This window comes from Vombatus ursinus, unplaced genomic scaffold (genome assembly GCF_900497805.2).
Source record: "Vombatus ursinus unplaced genomic scaffold, bare-nosed wombat genome assembly UNPS02014812.1, whole genome shotgun sequence".
Lineage (NCBI taxonomy): Eukaryota > Metazoa > Chordata > Mammalia > Diprotodontia > Vombatidae > Vombatus > Vombatus ursinus.
In genome coordinates this window covers 62,546,128-62,565,553 of record NW_020954590.1, presented here as the reverse complement: position 1 = coordinate 62,565,553, position 19,426 = coordinate 62,546,128, and the positions used below count along the sequence as shown (strand labels likewise).

General features: G+C 40.4%; 1 protein-coding gene across 4 annotated transcripts in view; it reads left to right on the top strand.

The window, feature by feature from the left end:
• The first annotated feature begins 3,053 nt into the window (after window positions 1-3,053).
• LOC114053906 (trafficking protein particle complex subunit 8) overlaps window positions 3,054-19,426 on the top strand; it is a 135,806-nt gene continuing 119,433 nt past the window's right edge. For 3 of the 4 annotated variants that reach the window (XM_027877030.1, XM_027877028.1, XM_027877027.1), the window contains exon 1: window positions 3,054-3,210. In XM_027877030.1, coding sequence (XP_027732831.1) covers window positions 3,054-3,210 — 157 coding nt within the window. Of the gene's footprint in view, window positions 3,211-15,799; window positions 15,848-19,426 lie in introns of all 4 variants that reach the window. The other variant, XM_027877029.1, reaches the window with a different exon arrangement.

Here is a 19,426-nt window from a genome sequence, read left to right as displayed (position 1 = left end):
AAAAGTCTCATGATGGAAAATGCTATCTACATCCAGAGAAAGAACTATGGAATTGGAATGCAGATCTAAGCATACTATTTGCTCTCTTTTCTTTTTTTCTCTTCTGTTTTGTTTTGTTTCTTCTTTCTTGTGGTTCCTCCTATTGGTTCTAATTCTTCTTTACAACATGACTAATGTGAAAATATGTTTAATAGGAATGTATATGTAGAGCCTATGTCAGATTGCATGACATCTTGGGGAGGGGGAGGGGAGGACCAGGGGAGAAAATTTAAAACTCAAAAGCTTATGGAAGTGAATATTGAAAATTAAAAATAAATCAATTTAAAAAATAATTTTGCCATAGGTTGGGCACAAATAATCCATGTGAATATTTGGGGTGGATTTTCTAAATTTGAGCATCTTGAGTTTCTTTTGAACTGCTTCAATTATGCTTTGCCCATGAGGACAAGTCATTTTGGATGATCCTGTGCCAGTGTCTCCCATGTCCCACAATCAATTCCAAAGGAGATGCTCATACTTCGTATGACAAAGTTCCACTTTGCTCAGATACACATATGGACAGTTCTGCTATAATGAGTGTTTTGAAAATGCAAATTTGTTCCAATATAATTAATATATTAGCAAATATTCTGAGCATAATGAGAATTTTGAATTTACTTCTGTGAGATTTCTTCTGAGAAATAGTGAGAATTCAGAAAACTGCACCATTTCACAATAAGTCATGAGCTACAAGCAACCCTTCTGAGGACCACTTCCATAAGTAAATTTCAGGTCTTTGTGAAGATAAAGTGCCAGATTTATTGTATATCTTCTCCTACAGGAGAAGCTATCACCAGAGAAGGGCTGGTCTTTATCACCTCCCCCACCTATCCTCTTTCACCATGGTGTCCCACTCAAGCTCCCAAAGCCTGGATACCTAGCTTGCAGCTACTATTTATTATACTATTTATGTATTTATTAACCTTTTAAAATTGTGCTGTTTTTAAAACTAGATTCTATCTTTTTTTAATGTATTCTTGATATTTTTGAGAGTTGTATCCCTAAGCTCCATTTCCCTTATAAGCTCTGTGGTTTTTAATTGAGTGATTTTACACAACACCATCCATGCTATTGGGAACACATATGTCAAGTTATGGCAGAACTGTCTTAATAGAAAGCTAGTTCTGATCTGACTCTACAATGGGTCTTCTCCACTAGGAACATTTCAGGAGATTGGAATCTTTCCAGGTCTATCTTTGTCAGGACTACAACTCCCTCAGTCCTGGGCCTAAAACAACCTCTGCAGGTTCACATAATTATTATTTTATAGGGGTAAGGCAACATTCTCCTGGGTTTTCACTTTAGTGAATTTGTTGCTTCAACTGTTTATATTGGAATTGGAGCCAAAATATTCTTACTGTTCCCACATTTTTTCAAGTAGATGAGGGGATGAGAATTCTTAATGTTCAGCCACCCTGATAAAAAGTGGCAGCCATCAAGATTTTCTTCCTTCCAAGATTTCAGTCATTGCTGATACAAAATCTATTCACAGCTCAAAATTATTGTAATTTGAAAGTCTTGATAAATTTAAATGCTTTGTGGGTTGGTCAGCAAGTATTCTCCTTGTGTCTTTATGCCATGTATTTAAGCTCCTTGAGGATAGAGACTGTCTTTTTTTCTTTTATTTTTATTCCCTGCACTTAGCACAGTGCTTGGCACATAGTAAGTGTTTAATAAATACCCTATCTTTTCTTGTGTTATGGGGCATGCTTTTCAGCAGGGAGAGTAACATAGTCTGAGAGTTGTTTTATCCTGTTGCCCAAAACGAGCCTGTGAGAGAGGTACGTTCAAATTTTCAGTAAGTTTGCTTCAGTCTCGTTTTGGCCATGTATGATCCTATTTTGTAGAAATGTGAGAAGTGACTAATTTCCATAAACTGAAAGCTCTTTGGAAACCAGAGATTTATATCCATCCCCAGCACTGTACCCTGCATATTACTAATCTTCAAAATACTTACTAAATGTATGAATGAATGAGACTTTATCATTAAGTAATCCCAAGCACAATCTTAAATGGAAAAGGAGGTAGGTATATCCTGTGACTTTAAAACATTCGTCAGCTGTTGAAGAAAAGTTGAGCATCACCGTTCGAACACACTACTACCCTAAATATCTACTCTGTTCCAGTTCACCCTCGTATTTTAACCAAACATCCTAAATTCTTGCTCTCTGGTGGTCAGAGTGGAACTTGCCCTAATTCCTTCTAAGCAAAGCTCAAAGCCAGGTGAAATCTGCATAGCTTGGATAGCTTTCAGATAAATTGGGTCAAACTCTTTGTAAGTGACAGTCTGTAAACCGTGAGGCCACCGAGTAAGAAGTCAGTAAAGAATGCAAACAGTTGCAAAACAGCTGCCGAAGAAGAATGCAAGTAGCTGCCTCGCGGGCGCTCGGTGCGTTTGCGTCCCCAGACAACTGGGCCTCCAGGGAGCGCGCGCTCCTCCCCTTAAACTCCGCCCCACAAACTTAGTCACCATCCGCGCTCTCGCTCCTGGAGTCCAGCTGGGGCAGGTGTTCGAACTCCGAATGTGACAGCCTCGCCACAAGGCGCATGCCCACACCGCTTTCTTCCCCTCTTCCCCCTCCCCACCTCACAACAGCCCCACCCGCCCATTCTCCCCGGTCCCCACTCAGCTTCCGGCTCCCCTCCCAGTCCATCCCTCCCACTTCTCTTTCCTCCGTCTTTGACCCAGTCACGTGAGGGACGAGCGCGGGGGCTGCCGGGACTGGTACTGCCGGTCGATCAGGGTTCGGCCTCAACATGGAGGCTCCTGTCGGGCGGTGACCGAGGGCCGCGGGGAGGAGGACTGAGCGGCGATTGTCGGGGTCCCGCTTGCCCCGCGGGGGATGTGAGGGGCGGCGGCGCAGACGCGGGGGTCGCGACATTCTGGGCGGCAGCGGCGGCGGTTGGGGCGGCTCCTTCCTCTCCGGGCTCGGGTGAGCGGCCCCGCCCGGCTGGGCCCGGGCGGAGGCGGTCGCGGGGTCGCTGTCAGCCGCAGCGGCGGCGGCGCGGCCGCGATGGCCCAGTGTGTGCAGTCGGTGCAGGAGCTGATCCCAGACTCGTTCGTGCCGTGCGTGGCCGCGCTGTGCAGCGAGGAGGCCGAGCGGCTCACCCGCCGCAACCACCTCAGCTTCGCCGAGCTCCTCAAGCCCTTCTCCCGCCTTACCTCCGAGGGTACGTGTCCGTGGTGGCCGGGCCAGGCCGGGTGCGGGGCGGGGAGGCACTGTTTACATCTCGGGCCGAGGCCCCTCGGGGTTGCCAGGGCCTGGAGATGGGGCCAGACGGGCTGGGAGCTGTCCCGGCTCTCGGGGCCCCCTCGGCCGCCTCAGCATCCTCACCAGCACCCTCCCCGTCCGCGTCGCGCCGAAGTATCAGGAAAAACGTGAGCTCAGGAGAAGCGCTCTTGGTCTGTCATCTCTCCCCATTGCGGGTCGCCAGCTGTGCAGGGAGGAGGAGGAGGCTGGAATGCAGCCATTGCACCTGAGAGGCAAACAGGAAGTTGCTGGGCGAATTTGGGGGCAGGTGGGGGGGAATTGGGGTGAGAGAATGTCACCTGAGAAACCACGTTATTTGTCTCTAAGCTCTGGTAGTTAGGCTCAACCTAGTAAAGAAGGTATTTGTTATCTTGAGCTTCCTATTTAAGCAAACTTTCATGAGGTGTATGTGGTTCCGTACGTTTGTTTGGTATTTATCTGTTTGAGTCCACTTCCTCCTTTAAGTCCACCGTTTTACATCTATTAGGCATTCTTTATCTTTTAAACTTTAATCTAGCAATTTTAAGAATTCCAGCATGAGTGATGAACCCTGCAATAAGCCCTTCTTGTCAGGACTGAATTGCTAACAGGTAATGAATGAGCACAGCAAGTCAGTTGTTACATCGTTAGCTATTCTTAAACTTTTTTGATCTCAGGAGCCTTTTACACGATTCAGAATTATTGAGGACCCCCTTCCCCAAGAGCTTTTGTTTATGTGGAATTCTATTAATATTTACTATATTGGAAATTAAACCATTCTAGTATTATAAAAGTCATTTTGACCTTGTGAACCCTCTGAAAGGGCCTGGGGAGGAATTGCACTTTAAGAACAACTGTATAAAAACAACTATTGACTGATGTTAATCATGGATTGACTGGGTTATCTATAAAGAATTGGAAGGGACCTGAAGAGCATCTAGTCCATCTTTCTCTCCTCAGGCAGGTAAATGACTTTACTAAACCATTCAGGAAAGTTAGAATCACCTTGTTGGAAGAGATCTCAGAGGCCAATTCCAAGGAGTACCTAAAAAGAATTCCCTCTATGATATATCTGACAATTGGTTGTCCAGCCTAGCTGGATACCAAGCTGTCTCTTCTTTTACTGAAGAGACTGCATCTGTTCTCCAGTTTTAGGTACTTTAAGTGGGAGGAGCAAAAGAATTGAATTTCAAGATTGTAGTTGCAAAAAGTCCTAAAGGATAGAAGTTACAGATCACAACTCCAGGTATAATGTAACCAAGCATCCTGCAACAGACTAACAAGGTACATGTGAAATCCTATTACAGTGAATACTATTATACACAGTCTTTAAGCAACACTATTTCTGTGGCCAGAGAGTGGCCAGATGTTAGCTGTACCCTTTTCACACAACAGTAATCTAGTAACAACATGCACACCACATATGCATGCAATACTCTATGGTAAAGTGTGCTAGAATGATGTGCTTCTTATACTAGAAAGGGAAAAGAAGGAGAGCTGAGTTGTAGTTGGCCTCTTGGAAAATTACTGTTGTTCTATCAAGAAGCAACAGTCCTTCAACTTTCGATTTTCCCACTTTAAATTTGCCAATCTCATCCTTTCTTAAATTCTTCTATGGGGGAAAAACCCAAATTAAACCCCCCCAAACATTGATCACTTTAACACATAAGGTCTAAAAAGGGGAAGTGGAAACATTTGGTATATGTGTGACTTTTCCCACTTCTGCTAGATTTAAAGCTGTTTCATTGCAGAACAGTTGAACTTCAACTGTTTTTAGTATTTGCCCCCCACCCCCCTTTTTTTTGGTCTTGAATTCTGATTTAATTGGTGTGTGAATTCACCTGATCTTGGGTAAAACAGATCTCTAGATGCAATTTGGCAACTCATACAATTTATAGTCTTGGAATGTTGGCTGGGGGAGGGGGTAGGTACTCAGAGGTTAAGTGATTTGCCCATTTTCTTGATGCCAATACATGTCAGAGGTAGGACTTAAACACAGCTCTCCCTAATTTCAAGGCTGACCCTTTATTTGTTATACCGTGTTTTCAGTTTATGAAAACAAAGGCTATAACAATCCCAAACCAGGAAAATTTTGTGTCAGAATCCTATGACGTTTCCAGATGGCTAGCAATGTACTTATTATAACAGAATCTCAATGTATATTAAATTTCTTTTAGAGTAAACTTCCTTCTTTCCTTCCTTCCTTCATTCTTTTCTCCCTTCTTTGTTGAACATTTATTTATCACTTGCTTTGTGTGAGGTTCTGTGGATACAAAGACAAAAATAACAGTTCCTGTTCTCTGGGAATTTACATTCTACTGGGAGGGATGAAACAGGTATACCACTAATAAATGCTTATGGCTTGATTTCTTTAGGTGTCTGCTTTGTGCTAAGCACCCCTCTGTGAGGTACTGGAGGTACAAACCAAAAATAAAACTCTCTTTGCTCTCAAGAAGCTTACATGTCTTTGAGGACGACAGCATAATATTTACACATACATACATTTATGCACACACACTTTAAAGTTTGCAGAGGGCTTTATATGTTTTAACTCATTTGATGCTCACAGCAATCCTGTGAAGTAAATACTAATATCCTCCTTTTTCAAAAGAGAAAGTAAGGCTGAGAGAGGTTAAATACTTACCTAGGTTCACACTGCATAGCAAGTATCTAAAGCAGGATTTGAAGTCAGATCTTCCTGACTCCAAGTCCATGCTCTATCCACTAAACCACCTAGCTAGTGTAATATGTGTGTAGGTTTATTTGACCATAGAAGTAATAGTGAACAACTGGAATTTACTGAGTAGTCAGATCTGTGCTTTAGAAAAATCACTTTAGCAGCCATATGGGGAATGGAGTAGAGTGGGAAGAAACTAGAGACAGGGGAATCAGTTAGAATGTTATTTTAATAGTACTTTTGAGAGGTGATAGGGGCCTAAACTAGAGTGATGACCATGTGAGTAGAGTGAAGGGATTGGATATGAGAGATTTTGTGAAGCTAGAAACATCAAATTTGGCAAGTGATTGGATATTAGAAATGAGGAAGAGTGAGGAGTTGAGGATGAATTTGAATTTGCTAACCTAAGTAATTAGAATGATGATGGTACTCTCAACAGAAATAGGAAAGTTTGGAAGAGGGGTAGGTTTGAAGGGAAAGCTAAGTGACATATTGAAATCAAGAAGTATGCAAGATATTCATTTCAAAGTATTCAATAAGGAACTGATGTTGTGAGAGTAGATTTAGGAGAGACTGGGACTTGATATATACATACATACATACATATATATATGTGTGTGTGTGTGTATATATATCTCCTTCCCCTCCCCTCAACTTATTTGTATAGATGTGATAATTCATTCCATTGAAGCTGATGAAATCACTGAGAAGGTAGAGAAGAGGGCTCAGGACTGAACCTTGGGGTACACATACAATTAGTTGGTAAGAGATGATGATCTAGTTCAAACTTGACAGCTAGTTATTCTCTGAACTCTATACTCCATCTTTGCTTCCCAATATCTGTTGCCTTGAATATGCTTCTTCATCTTCAAGCCCCTGAATCCTTATCTTCTTGTAAGGAGGATAAACCTCCTCATCCAGAAAGCCTTTTATGAACTTCCCTTCTTTTCTCCATTTTTCCACAGTATAATCACAATACCTTTTCTGCTTTCTTTAAATGTCTTGCTGTATCCTTATCTCTTTCACTTATAGGAAATGACTTGGCCTTCTGTTTCACCAAGAAGATTGAGGCCATATGATAGGAACTCTTCTTCACTGCTCAAAACTTTTTTGCATCATAATTCCTCTTTGCTGAAGATGAAGTATCATTCTTTCATTAGGCTAATCTCACTATCTGAGCCCTTATTCCGATTCTTCTCATTTTCTTCAGAACTTTGCACCAGCAGCCAACTCTTCTTTGTCTGATAGCTTCAATTTCAATTTCTTCTTTGCCACTGGATCCTTCTCATCTGCCCACAAACATGTTTAGATATTCCCAATTCTAAAAAAAAAACAAAAAAAAAACTTTCCCTCAAACCATCTACACCAACTAGCTACTGCTTTTCTCTTCTTTTCACAGTCATATTCTTTGAAAAATTGCCTATATGTAGTGCTTTCCATTTCTTTAATGATTTATATTTAGTTCATTGCAGTTGATCTATTATTCTTCAGCTTGACTGAAATGTCTTTGTCAAAGATCACTGATAAACTCTTAGAAAAGGCTGTCAATGTTTGTTGCCTCCTCTCCTCCCCTCCCCTCCCTTCCCGTCCCTTCCCGTCCTGTCCCTCTTATTTCTTGAGCCTTTGTAATTGCAATCTGGCTTTTGACCTCGCTATCACCGAAACTGCCCTCTCCAAGGTTATTAATGGTCTTTTAATTGTCTTATTTGATGTCCTTTTCTCACTCTTTATCCTTCTTGAACCCATTGCAGCATTTGCCACACCCTCTCCCTCTACATTTTCCCATCTAATCATACTTGGAATCTTCCTATTGGTTCTTTCTATTTGTCTGCCCTGTTTCTTCTCAGTCACCGTTGCTGGATTATCATTTCTGTTCTACTTCCTATGTTCAGGTATATCCCTAAAGCATATCCCTTGAGCCCTATACCAGGGCTTAGTTCTGGACCCTCTTTCTTTACACATACTTTCTTTGTGGTCTTATCAGCTCCTGTGGATTCAGCTATCACCTTTATGTTAATTACTCCTAGATCTGTGTATCCAGCTCTAGTTTCTCTTCAGAACTCTAGTCTTGCATCCCCAACTGTCTATTGGACATCTCCAACTAGACATTCCATACCATCTGAAAATCTACATGTCTAAAAGAGAACTTGCTATCTCCCCCAGCCAAACAAGACAAAACACCCTTTTCTCAATTATCATCTCTATGCAGATGACTCTCAGATCTACTGGTCAAGCCCTCACCTCTCTCCTTTCCTCCCAGTCACCCAAACTGGAAACATCATTTTCCACTTCTCTCTCACCCTGCCATATCCAGTCAGTTGCCAAGTCCTTGCCTTTCTACCTTCATTTCTACCTTTGTAGCATCTTTCATAGACACTCCCTTCTTTCCTCTGACACTTCCTCCATCCTAGTGCAGGTCTTTATCACCTCATACCTAAAATTGGAGTTGTCTGCTAGTTGATCTTCCTACATTAAGTTTTTCTTTGCTTCAATCTGTCCGCTATTCAGCTGTCAAATTGATCTTCCTAAAGCGGATCTAACTATGTCAACCCCATATTTAACAAACTCCAGTGACTCCTGTCACCTCCAGGATCAAATATAAAATTCTCTCTTTAGTGTTCAAAGCCCTTTAAAACTTGACCTCTTCTCTACCCTTTCAGTTTTCTGGAAAGCTTATACCTAAGTAGCCTTCTATTGATTCTGTGATCCAGTGACACTGGCCTTTTGCTATTCTGTGTTTAGCATGCTTCATCTCCCTACTTTGAGCATCTTCACTAGCTATCCCTCATGCCTAGAGCTCTCTTACTCCTCATCTTTATTTCCTAACTTCCCTGGCTTTCTTTCGAGTCTCAACTCAAGTTCTACTTTCTGCAAGAAGCCTTTCCTAGTCTTCCTTAATTTTAGTGCTTTCTCTCTGAGATTACCTCCGATTCATCCTCTATCTAGCTTGTTTTTATATGACTCTTTATATGTTTTCTCTCCCATTAGACTGTGGACTCTTTGAGAGCAAGACCTACTGTTTCCTTTTCTTTGTATCTATGTTTAACAGAGTGAATGGCAGATATTATGTATTTGATAAATGCTAGATGACTTACTGTCTTTCTAACTTCCTATTTCTTTTGAGAGCACCACCATCCTGCCCCTTATCTATGTTTGTAACCTTAGAGTAACCTTCTTGACTCTTCCTTTTCCCTCAAGACTGCTGAATCAGTTGCCCATTCTTGTTGATTCTGTTTCCACAATATCTCTTGTATCCATCCCCTTCTCTCCACTTACACAGACATCATCCCGGTTCAAGCCCTCTTTCCCTCTAGTATTACTAGGCCTCCTGATTGCTCTGCCTGCCTCCCATTTCTCTCCTCTCCAGTTCACCCTTCACTTTGCTGTTAATTATGTATACCCAAAGCACATATCTGACTATGTCACTCTCCTGTTCAAGAAGTTCCAGTGCCTCTCTCTTACCATTAGGATCTGATACAAAATTATATTTTTAAAGCTATTTACAATTTGACTCTAGCCTGTCTTTCCTGGTTTATTACATGTTACTAGCCTTTATTCATTCTGTATTCCAGTCAAACTGGCATCTACTTGATATTCTTTTTACACGACATTATATCACTTGTACCTGTTCTTTTACACAAGATATTCACTCCTTCATCTATACCTTATAGAATCCCTAGCTTCCTTCAAAGCTCAGCCCTCCCTGTTATGTGTATATGTGTACACACACACACACACACACACACACACACACACACACACGCAAACAGCTATATGAAGACAAACTATTGACAGGATAAATAGGAAATAATTAACAGAGGGATTTTTTTTTTAAGCTGGAATTTGAAGGAAACCAGGTGGCAGAGATGGGGAGGGAAAGCATTCTAAGAATTGGGCTGATAGCCACTAAAATGCTTGGAGTCAGGAGACAGAGTTTTTTGTTCTAGGAACATCAACAAAACCAATGTCCCTGGTTTAGAGTCCATAATAGGGTATAACATGTGAAAGGACTGGAAAGGAGGGGACAGGTTATGAAAAACTTTGAACCCCAAATAGTATTTTATATTTGTCCTGGAGGTGATAGAGAGCCACTGAAGATCATTGAATTAGGGGGTGGGAGGAGAGGAAGGGAACGACATGACTGGACCTGTACTTTAAGAATATCATTGACAGCAGAATGGAGGATGAACTGAAGTGGATGAAGACTTGAAGCAGGGAGACAAATCATCCGACTATTCCCATACAGGTGTGAAGTAAAGGCCTGCACCTGAGTAGTGGCAGTATCAGAGAGAAGGAGGCATTTTTGAGTGATGTTACAAAGATAATCAACAGGCCTTGGCAACAAATTGAATATGGGGGTGGTGGTAAGAGAGACTGAAGAGTTGAAGATAACAGCTAGGTTGTAAGTGTGGGTAACTGGGAGGGTGGTAGTAGCCATGACAGTAATAAGGAAGTTAAGAAGAGGGGAGGGTTTGGGGGAAAAGATGATGAGTTGACTTTTGAACATGTTGAGTTTAAGATGTCTATGGAGCATCTAGTTCAGGATGTCTAATAGACAAGGAGTTGCAAGTCAAGAGGTTAGAAAAGAGATTAAACCTGGCTAAGTAAATTTGAGAATCATCAGAGATGATAACTACATCAATCCATGGAAACTGATGAGGTCACCAAGTAAAATAGTGTATTGAGAGAAGAGGGCCCAGGACAGATCCCTGGGGACACCAACTGTTAGCTGGCAAGACCTAGATTAAAATCTTGCAAAGGAGATTGAGGAGTAGCAAGTTTTTCCTTACTACAAATCTAAATTTGCCTCATTGCAACTTTTATCCATTGCTTCTAGTTCTCTCTGGGGCTAAGCAGGACAAGTCTTATCCATCTTCAACATGTCAACCCTTTAAATACTTGACATAAATATCATGTCCACCCTTTTCCAGGATAAACATCTTAGTTCATTCAACTGGTCCTCATATTACATGATCTGAAGGCATTTCATTATCCTGGCTGCCCTCCTCTAAATGCTGTCCAGTTTTTCAATATTATTCCTAAAAAGAAGATTCAGTACTTCAGCTGTAGTTTGACCAAGACTAAAGTGCCCTTTAGATAGTATATGTTTAATGTTTTGTTTTCCTGATATATTTGAAGTATTTTCATTTTAGTTATGTTTTACCCTTTTTTGCTTTGTTTCCGGAAAATTGAAATCTGACTTTTATTTCCTTCCCTCAGTTATTCCCCATTTTGTTTTTAATATCGTGTTTAATAGAAAATCAGTGAGATTTTGATTGCTCTGCATTGGTCTTAGAATTAGAAGTATTGAGTTTGACTTCTTTTATCAGCATTTAGTAACTTGGGAAACTCATTTGAATTATCTGAGCCTCAGTTCCTAAGCAGTAAAATAAGGATAATCACTAAAGTATGTGTAACTCATGATGGTGTGAGGAAAGCACTCAAATGTATTTTTATTTACAAAATTAACAAAATACATATTCATGTAGAGAATGATAGTAAGCACTGAAAACAAAATAACCCACTGAAGGTAATTTAAAATCTTCATTTTACTAGTGGTAACTTGATAAGGGCAGCATAGTGTAAAGAGATCCAGTTTTGAACAATGAAGAGTTGGAATCAGATCTTGCCTCTGATACGTACTGGCCATATGGTCTTGGGCAAGTCATTTGACTTCTTAATGCTCTAGGCAAATATTTAAGATGATAACTTACAGAGAAATTTCCAACCTACGTTGTTAAAGGGAGTTTCCTCACTTAGGAATTTCCTATACTGATGAAATTATAGGTTCAGTCCCTATGTCTAACTTGAAAAAATGGATACTTGTAAGGGCATTTTTGTATGCTCCTGGGAATAGGAATAATACAACTACTTAATAGTGTTTGAAGTGGGTGATATAACCATAACTTAAAGATCACAGAACTGGGAGGGACTTTATACATCATATAAAATTAAGCACTCCCAAGCCTGACCACATCATTTTTTTCTCCCCCACTTGCCCCTCCCCTAAATTCTCTTTCTCTTTTGAAGATAAATATTAGTTTGTCAGTCATCCAAAATTAAAAATTTGGAGTCTTTTTTGACTTTTTCTTCTTTATCTGTCAATGCACAATCAGTTGCCAAGATGAACTGACTACTGTTTGAACAGTCTACGAATAACAGAGTGGGGATTTGAACTAAGTCCTTTGACTCCAAGTTTAGTGCTCTTTCCACTAAACCAAATTGTTCTTTCTGCCTTTGGTCTCTTGCCTGTCTGATCTATCCTTAACAAAGTTTCAATAGTGTCTTAATATGATAAAAAATGCAACAAAGTTGCAGTAGGTACCTCTTGTCTATACATTTAACGCCCTCCAGAATCAAGCTTCAACTTAACCTTTTCTTTCTTAGCTCACTAGTGTTTTGAATGATTGCATATACTTTGAGCTTTAATCATGGCTTTTTCTATACCGTCCTTTATGCCTGGAACGGACTTCTCTCTTCTAACTTCCCTTTTTGCCTTTTGAAATCTCTTACTTCCTTTCAGGATTCAGTTGAGGTACCAGCTTCTTCATGAAGTCTTCCTAGGATTAATCTCTCTCTCATGTTTTTCAAACACTTTGGACCTCTCCTATGTATTTATCATAAGATCATAGATTCAGAGCTAGAAGGCACCTCAGAGTCCAGCCAGTCGAATTTCTCATTTTATAAAGGTGGTTAAGTGACATGTATACAAGTCGTAAAACATCAGAGATGGGATTTAAACCCCAGGTCTTTTGATTCCAGAGTCGGTGCTTTTTCTGCCACGTCACAGTGCCTTCAAAGGGTGTTTTTTTTTCTTCTTTATATATCTTCCCTTTTTTTTTTCTGTTTTAGATTCAATTTCCTAAACATTTATTAAGCGTATACTATGTTACAAGATGTGCTAGGGATACAGAAAAGAAAAACTCCCATCTCTCAAGGAATGGGCCTTCTACTTTTTTATAACATGTACTCAGAAAAGTGGTCAGTGAAGGCGTGAGAGAAAATTGAAAACTTTGAGGCAAGAGCAAGATTTAAGCTTTTGGGATAAGAATTCACTATTTGGTAAAAATTGTTGGGAAAACTGGAAAGCAGCTGACAGGTGATAGATATAGGCCAGTATCTTACACCATTTACTAAGATAAGGTCAGAATGACCTAGATATAAAGGGAGTTAACCCAAGTAAATTAGAAGAACATGGAACATATTACCTATCACACTTACGGACTGGAGAATTTATAAATAAACAAGAGATAGCATTGTGAGATAGAAAATAGATAATTTTGATTCCATTAAATTAAAAATGGTTTTGTACAAATAAAACCAATGTAGCCAAGATTAGAAGGAAAGCAGAAAGCTGAGGAAAAAATTTTATAGACAGTTTCTTGGATATAGGTCCCATCTCAAATATATAGAGAAATTTGTCAAATTGATAAGAATGTGAGTCATTCCCCAATTGATAAATGTTCAAAGGATATGAACCGGAGTTTTTTGATGAAGAAATCAAAACTATATGTAGTCATATGAAAAAAATGCTCCAAGTCATTATTGATTAGAGAAATGTAAATTAAGACTATTTTGAGATATCTCACACCTATCAAAATGGCTAAAATAATAGAAAGGGAAAATGACAAATGTTGACAGGGATTTGGAAAAATTAGGACACTCATATATTGTTGGTGGAACTGTGAACTCATCCAACCATCTTGGAGAGCAATGTGGAATTATACCTAAAACTTTGGCCCAGCAATATCACTATTACATCTGTTTCCCAAGGTGATCAGGGAAAAAGGAAAAGAACCTATATGTTCTAAAATATTTATAGTGTATCTCTCTTCGGTGGCAAAGAACTGGAAATTGATAGGCAGCCTGTAAGTTGGGGAATGGCTCAACAAATTGTGGTATATGATTATGATGGAATACTAATGTACTTTAAGAAATGATGAGCAAGTTGTTTTTAGAAAAACATGGAAAGACTTGCATGAAATAATAAAGCGTGAAATGAGGAGAACCAAGATAATGTTGTATACAGTAATAGCAATATTGTTTGAAGAATAATGGTGAACAACTAAGCTATTCTGAGTATTGTGCATATTCAAATCAACTACAAAGGACCTATGAAAGACGATGCTACCCACCTCCAAAGAAAGAACTGATAAATAGAAGTATGCATAGTATGGTTTTACACATGCATCCCCCCTACACACACACACACACACACACACACACACACACACACACATCTGTGTCAAATGGTGGTCTTATCTAATGTAGGGTGGGGAGGGAGGGAGGGATTCAGTTCAGAATTTAAAATGTAACAAAAATAAATAAAATTTAATTTAAAAAAATGTTTAAGTGGCTTACTTACAGTCTTACCACTAGGAAGTGTCAGAATGAGGTGTTGAAAGCAAGTCTGAAGACACATCAAGAGTAGTTTTTAAAATTCTTTAGCTATGTACAAGTAGATTAGACAAAATCTTCCTTACTCTGAGAAGTAGTTTTAAAAGTAGCCTAAAATATAACCAGTTAACTCATCTTCTGGGTTCCCTAATATGAGGAAGTCTTATGTTTGAAATTGGTGAGATTCTGCTTGTAGTCATGAGATATGCTATTATTTGTGCCACTAAAGGAAAGAGGGGTTTAGTAGGAAGATAGCTGGAATAGGAGTCAGACTCATTAACTTGGTGTATGACTATGTACAAATGACAGCTTTCAGAGTCTCGTTTCCGCATCTGTAAAAGGAAGTTAGACTAAAGTGTTTCTTATGGTTTCTTTCAGCTCTAAAAAACGAATCTCATCCTAAATCCATTCAGGAATTTTGTTATTTAGATTTCATTTACTAAGATGAAGTAGAAACTGAAGGACAATCATGGTAAAAGCATGGATTAAATCTGAAGAATGTGGTAAATGTAGTAAAGGATAAAATCTTACAGACCAGACCTCTCCTGCTTTACATATCCCTTTGCTATATGCAAAAAAGAGACTTCTTCCTATGAGGCATAATGCTCCTGCATTTCTTTGTATTTTGTATAATATTTGTATAATAATCTTATTACTCATTAGCCTGTGAATTTTTGGAAGAGAGGTAGAATAACAAGAGAGTGAGAAGGCAGTTGCAAAAGATTTATTGACTAGAATTAATTCCTGCTGTTAAGACAGTGAGGAACAAAGTTTACCGAGTTTCCAGAGTTCATCTTTAGGATTTACAGGTGGATGAGAATGCTTTTATAAAATATTGGTGCTGAAGTGAGGTCTACGATAATGGATAGATGATAATGGATAGATGAAGATTCTTCCTTATTTATTGATAGAAAAATTTGGGATCCTGCTGATTTATAAGAATGGGTCTGCAGTGGTCTGGGTCTCATCCGATCACGAACCATATGCACTTAGTGCATGTAAGGGAATTGATTGGGACCTTTTTATGACTAAGGGCTTAGTGATGAGAGGTAGAAAAGAAACTGTGCAGTGACAGTTTCCATTTCAGAAAGTTACTGGACTAAACTATCCTTGGGGAGTCTATTTGGCTCCTCAGAGCTGTGTCCTGAGAGAGCTACTTAGTACTTAAGAAGTAACATTGAGATTGGCTCCCAAAACTTGAGGAACATGTGACTTGAATTACAAGTCATTTGCAGATTTTTCTTTGTTCAATTTTTGTGTTTTTGTAGTCATGCTATTTTCTGATTTTAGAAAAACAAAATCAAAACAACCTCTGGATAGCTTTCCCCTTTGTCAAATATCTACTTGTATTAGACCCTCACTGCTTCCCCCCACCCAACCTCCCAGTGTGTGGCTCAGAACCTTAGGGCCAAAAGAGATCTTGGAGTGAACTTAGACAGAATTTTTCCTTTTACAGATGATGAAACCGGGACCCAGAAATTTTAATTGCCCTGCCTAAGACCAGGTAGCTATTAAATTCTGGGATTATATGAGTCCTGTGCTTCACACTGCCTGTCTACTTTTAAAAGGCTTTGGAACGAATACCGAATTTGGAATGAAAGATCCTGAGTTCAAATTCTACTCTTCCACTCTGGCCTGGTGCAAGTCATTTTGCCTTCCTGGATCTTAGTCTGCATTTTATCCCCATGTTGCCCAGGAAACAAGGCATAGTGGGGAGACCACTGGACTTGGAGTAAGAGGACTGGAGTTTGAATTTTGCCTCAGGCTCCTAATGCTGGGGAATCCTGATCAAGTCATGTAATGTCTCTCAGCTTCGGCTTTCTGGCTGCAGGGAAGGGAGGGAAATATGCCATTCCATTGCACTGACATTCTGTCTTGCACTGATCACCTCCTTCCCTTGCTTCTTCATGCCAGTTCTTTTCCTGCCTGCAGGGTAATGAGAAAAGTATCATTCTCCTCCATCAATCTATCTCTTAGCTCAGCCTGGCTTGTTTTGCCTGACTGGAAGGAGAGAAATGTCATCCTACTGTTCTCCTTTCCCTGGTCTCCCAGCCTGGTTTGCCTGTGGGAGGTGACAAATGCTATTTTATCACCTCTTCTATTAGTCCCTTCCTTGAGCTGCCTAATGCCCTGAGAGGGTGCCACCCTGAGACCAAATCCCTAGGGGTGTTGATAACTTAACTGAACTCATCCCTAAATGATTAACAGACTCCCACCTTCAAGTGTCATACCATATTCATCCCAGTGATTATGAACACACACAGATACAACCCCCCCATCCCTCTCCCTCACATGACATTTCTCCATCCCCCACTTCTTCCTCCTTTATTCCCATCCTTATCAACCCAGTTCTACTTTGCAGTACCTCTCTCATCCATTCTTTACTCTTAAGCTACCCACCTCTTCTACTCTGCTCTTTGGAATTCCTGCTCCATAGGTAACAAACCTGCTTTCTGTCTTCAATCTTTTCCTTTTCCACTCCTTCCAACTTCTGACTCCCACTGAGACCTGTCTCCCTCCTGATGACACAACCTCCCTTTTCAGTACTGGTTGTACTTTCACTTAGTCCCCTTGATTCACTGGTCAAGGCAGGGGAATTGGAGTATTCTTTGCTCTCCATTGCCACTTCCAAGCTTTCTTTCTACCATGATCACTCAGTAACGTCTTATCCTTTAAGGTTCATTCATTCCATATCTACTACTAACTCAAATTCTGGTGGCTCTTTTTTTTTCCTTTTTCCTCAGGGAGTTCAGTGCTTGGCTTATAGTCTTTCTCTCTTCCCCAACTCTTGCCATCATATTAAGTCTTTCTCTCTTCCCCAACTTCTCTCCTCATATTGTCTTTCTCTCTTCCCCAACTCCTGCCCTCATATTATCTTTCTCTCTTCTCCAACTTTTGCCCTCATTTTAAGAGTCTTTAGTATACATATCAATATTCCCTTAAACATCCTAAGCTACCAGTTTCTCAACTTACTCATTTCCCATGATTTATTCCTTCACCTCAACCTTAGCTATACACCTTTGATCTTATCACCTATGAATGCACCACTTCTATGTTCTTGAACTTCACAATTAGATTGTCTTATCACAATCTGTTGTCCTTTTGTCTCACCTTCCTTGCAGCACCAGACTGTTCTTTGTCCTCCATGACCTCCAATTCTTCAACCTCTCAGTTCTTTTTTACTTTTTCACCCCTGCATTAACTATATTCTCCTCTGTTCCTCATATTGACCTTTTAGTCAACCAGTTCAACTCTAAATCATCCTCTTCTTTCAAGTTCTTTGCCCCTTATCCTAACGTTATCTTGCTCTGCCAGTCTTCAGCCTTGGATTACTCCCAACATCTGCTGCCTTTGCTCCTATTCATATGCTACTGAATGAAACTAGAGAAAATCATGAAACTGCTGATTGGGTCTGCTACAAATTTGTTACATGGTCTCAACTGGGCTTTCGGTACCAAGGTAATTCTTTACACCTCTTTAATGGACTCACTCTCTCACTCACCCTGGCAGTTTTTCGACTCTTTTCATCTTACCTCAAACTTCGCATGACTCTTACTTGCTTCACCTTCTCTGCTGAGAACTTTGTCTCTTATTTCACTGAAAGAATTGAGGCCATTCACTGAGAGCTACCTTTTCCCCCCTCTACCTCATCTCACATCCCTAAGATGCCTTCTGCTATTATCTCCTTCACTCCTGTCTCACCTGAAAAGGTGGCTCTTCTCCTTCCCGGCTCAAAATCCTTGTGTGCACAAGTGAACCTGTTCCATCCTGTCTTCTCCAGGAGATCATCCCCTTTATTATCCCCACTCTTTTCACTAATAATATGAATCTTTCCCTATCTGCTGGCTGCTTCCCCACTGCTTGTAAACATGCCCATTACTCTCCAGTTCTCAAAAACCCCTAACTTGATCCATCCATCACTACTAGCTATCAGCCTATATGTTGTTGTTCAGTCATTTTCAATCATGTCCGAGTCTTCATGACCTTGTTGGGGGTTTTCTTGGCAAAAGTATTGGATTGGTTTGCCATTTCCTTCTCCAGTTCATTTTACAGATGAGAAAACTAAGGCAAACAGGATTAAATGATTTACCCAGGGTCACACACCTACTAAGTGTCTGAGGCTGGAATTGAATTCAGGCAGGGCTTCCTGACTGCAGGCCCAGTACTCTGTCCACTGTGCCACCTCACTGCCCTCATTAACCTATATCTCTCTCTCTCTCTCCTTTTGTGACTAAATTCCTTGAGAAGACTATCTATAATAGTTGCTTGCACTTTCTCCTCTTTCACTCCTTAGCTCTCTACAATCTGTCTAATCTGTCAACTAAACCTGTTCTCTCCATAGTGACCTTTTAATTGCCAAATCTTAATTACCAAATGGCCTTTTCTCAATCCCTAGCCTTCTTGACCCTACTCATTTAGTTCTACCTGTCCTTCTTGTCTCCTTTGCTGGATCTTAATCCAGGTTACTCTTCCTAACAGTGGGTGTCCCCAGGGTTCTGTCCTGGCCTCTCTTCTTTTGATTTCACTTGGCGATCTCATCAGCTCCCAAGGATTCAGTTGTCATCTCTTTCTTGGTGATGATTCTCAAATCTTCTTATCCAACTTTCACACTCTTTTCTAACCTTCTGACTTGCATCTTCCTATTAGACATCTTGAATTAGATACCCCATTGACATCTTAAACTCCACTCATTATCTTTCCCCCCAAAAATCCTCCCTTCTGCATAACTTCCCTGTTACTGTCAAGACTACTGCCATCCTCCCAGTCACCCAGGCTCACAACCTAGTTGTTATCCAGGACTCCTCAGTCTCTCACTGCCATATCCAGTCTGTTGCCAAAGCCTGTTGATTTTACCTTTCTAACATCACTCAGATACACCTTCTTCACTCCTGATATTGCCACTACCCTGCTGTAAGCACCCCTTCTCACTGGGTCCAGTGCCTGCTGGTTGGTATACCTGCCTCAAGTCTTACCTCAATTTAGTCCATCCTTCACTCAGCTGTCAAATTGATTTTCCTGAAGTGCAGGTCCAACCATGTCACACAGCTACCCTCTTTTGCTCTCCATTTAACAAACTCCAATG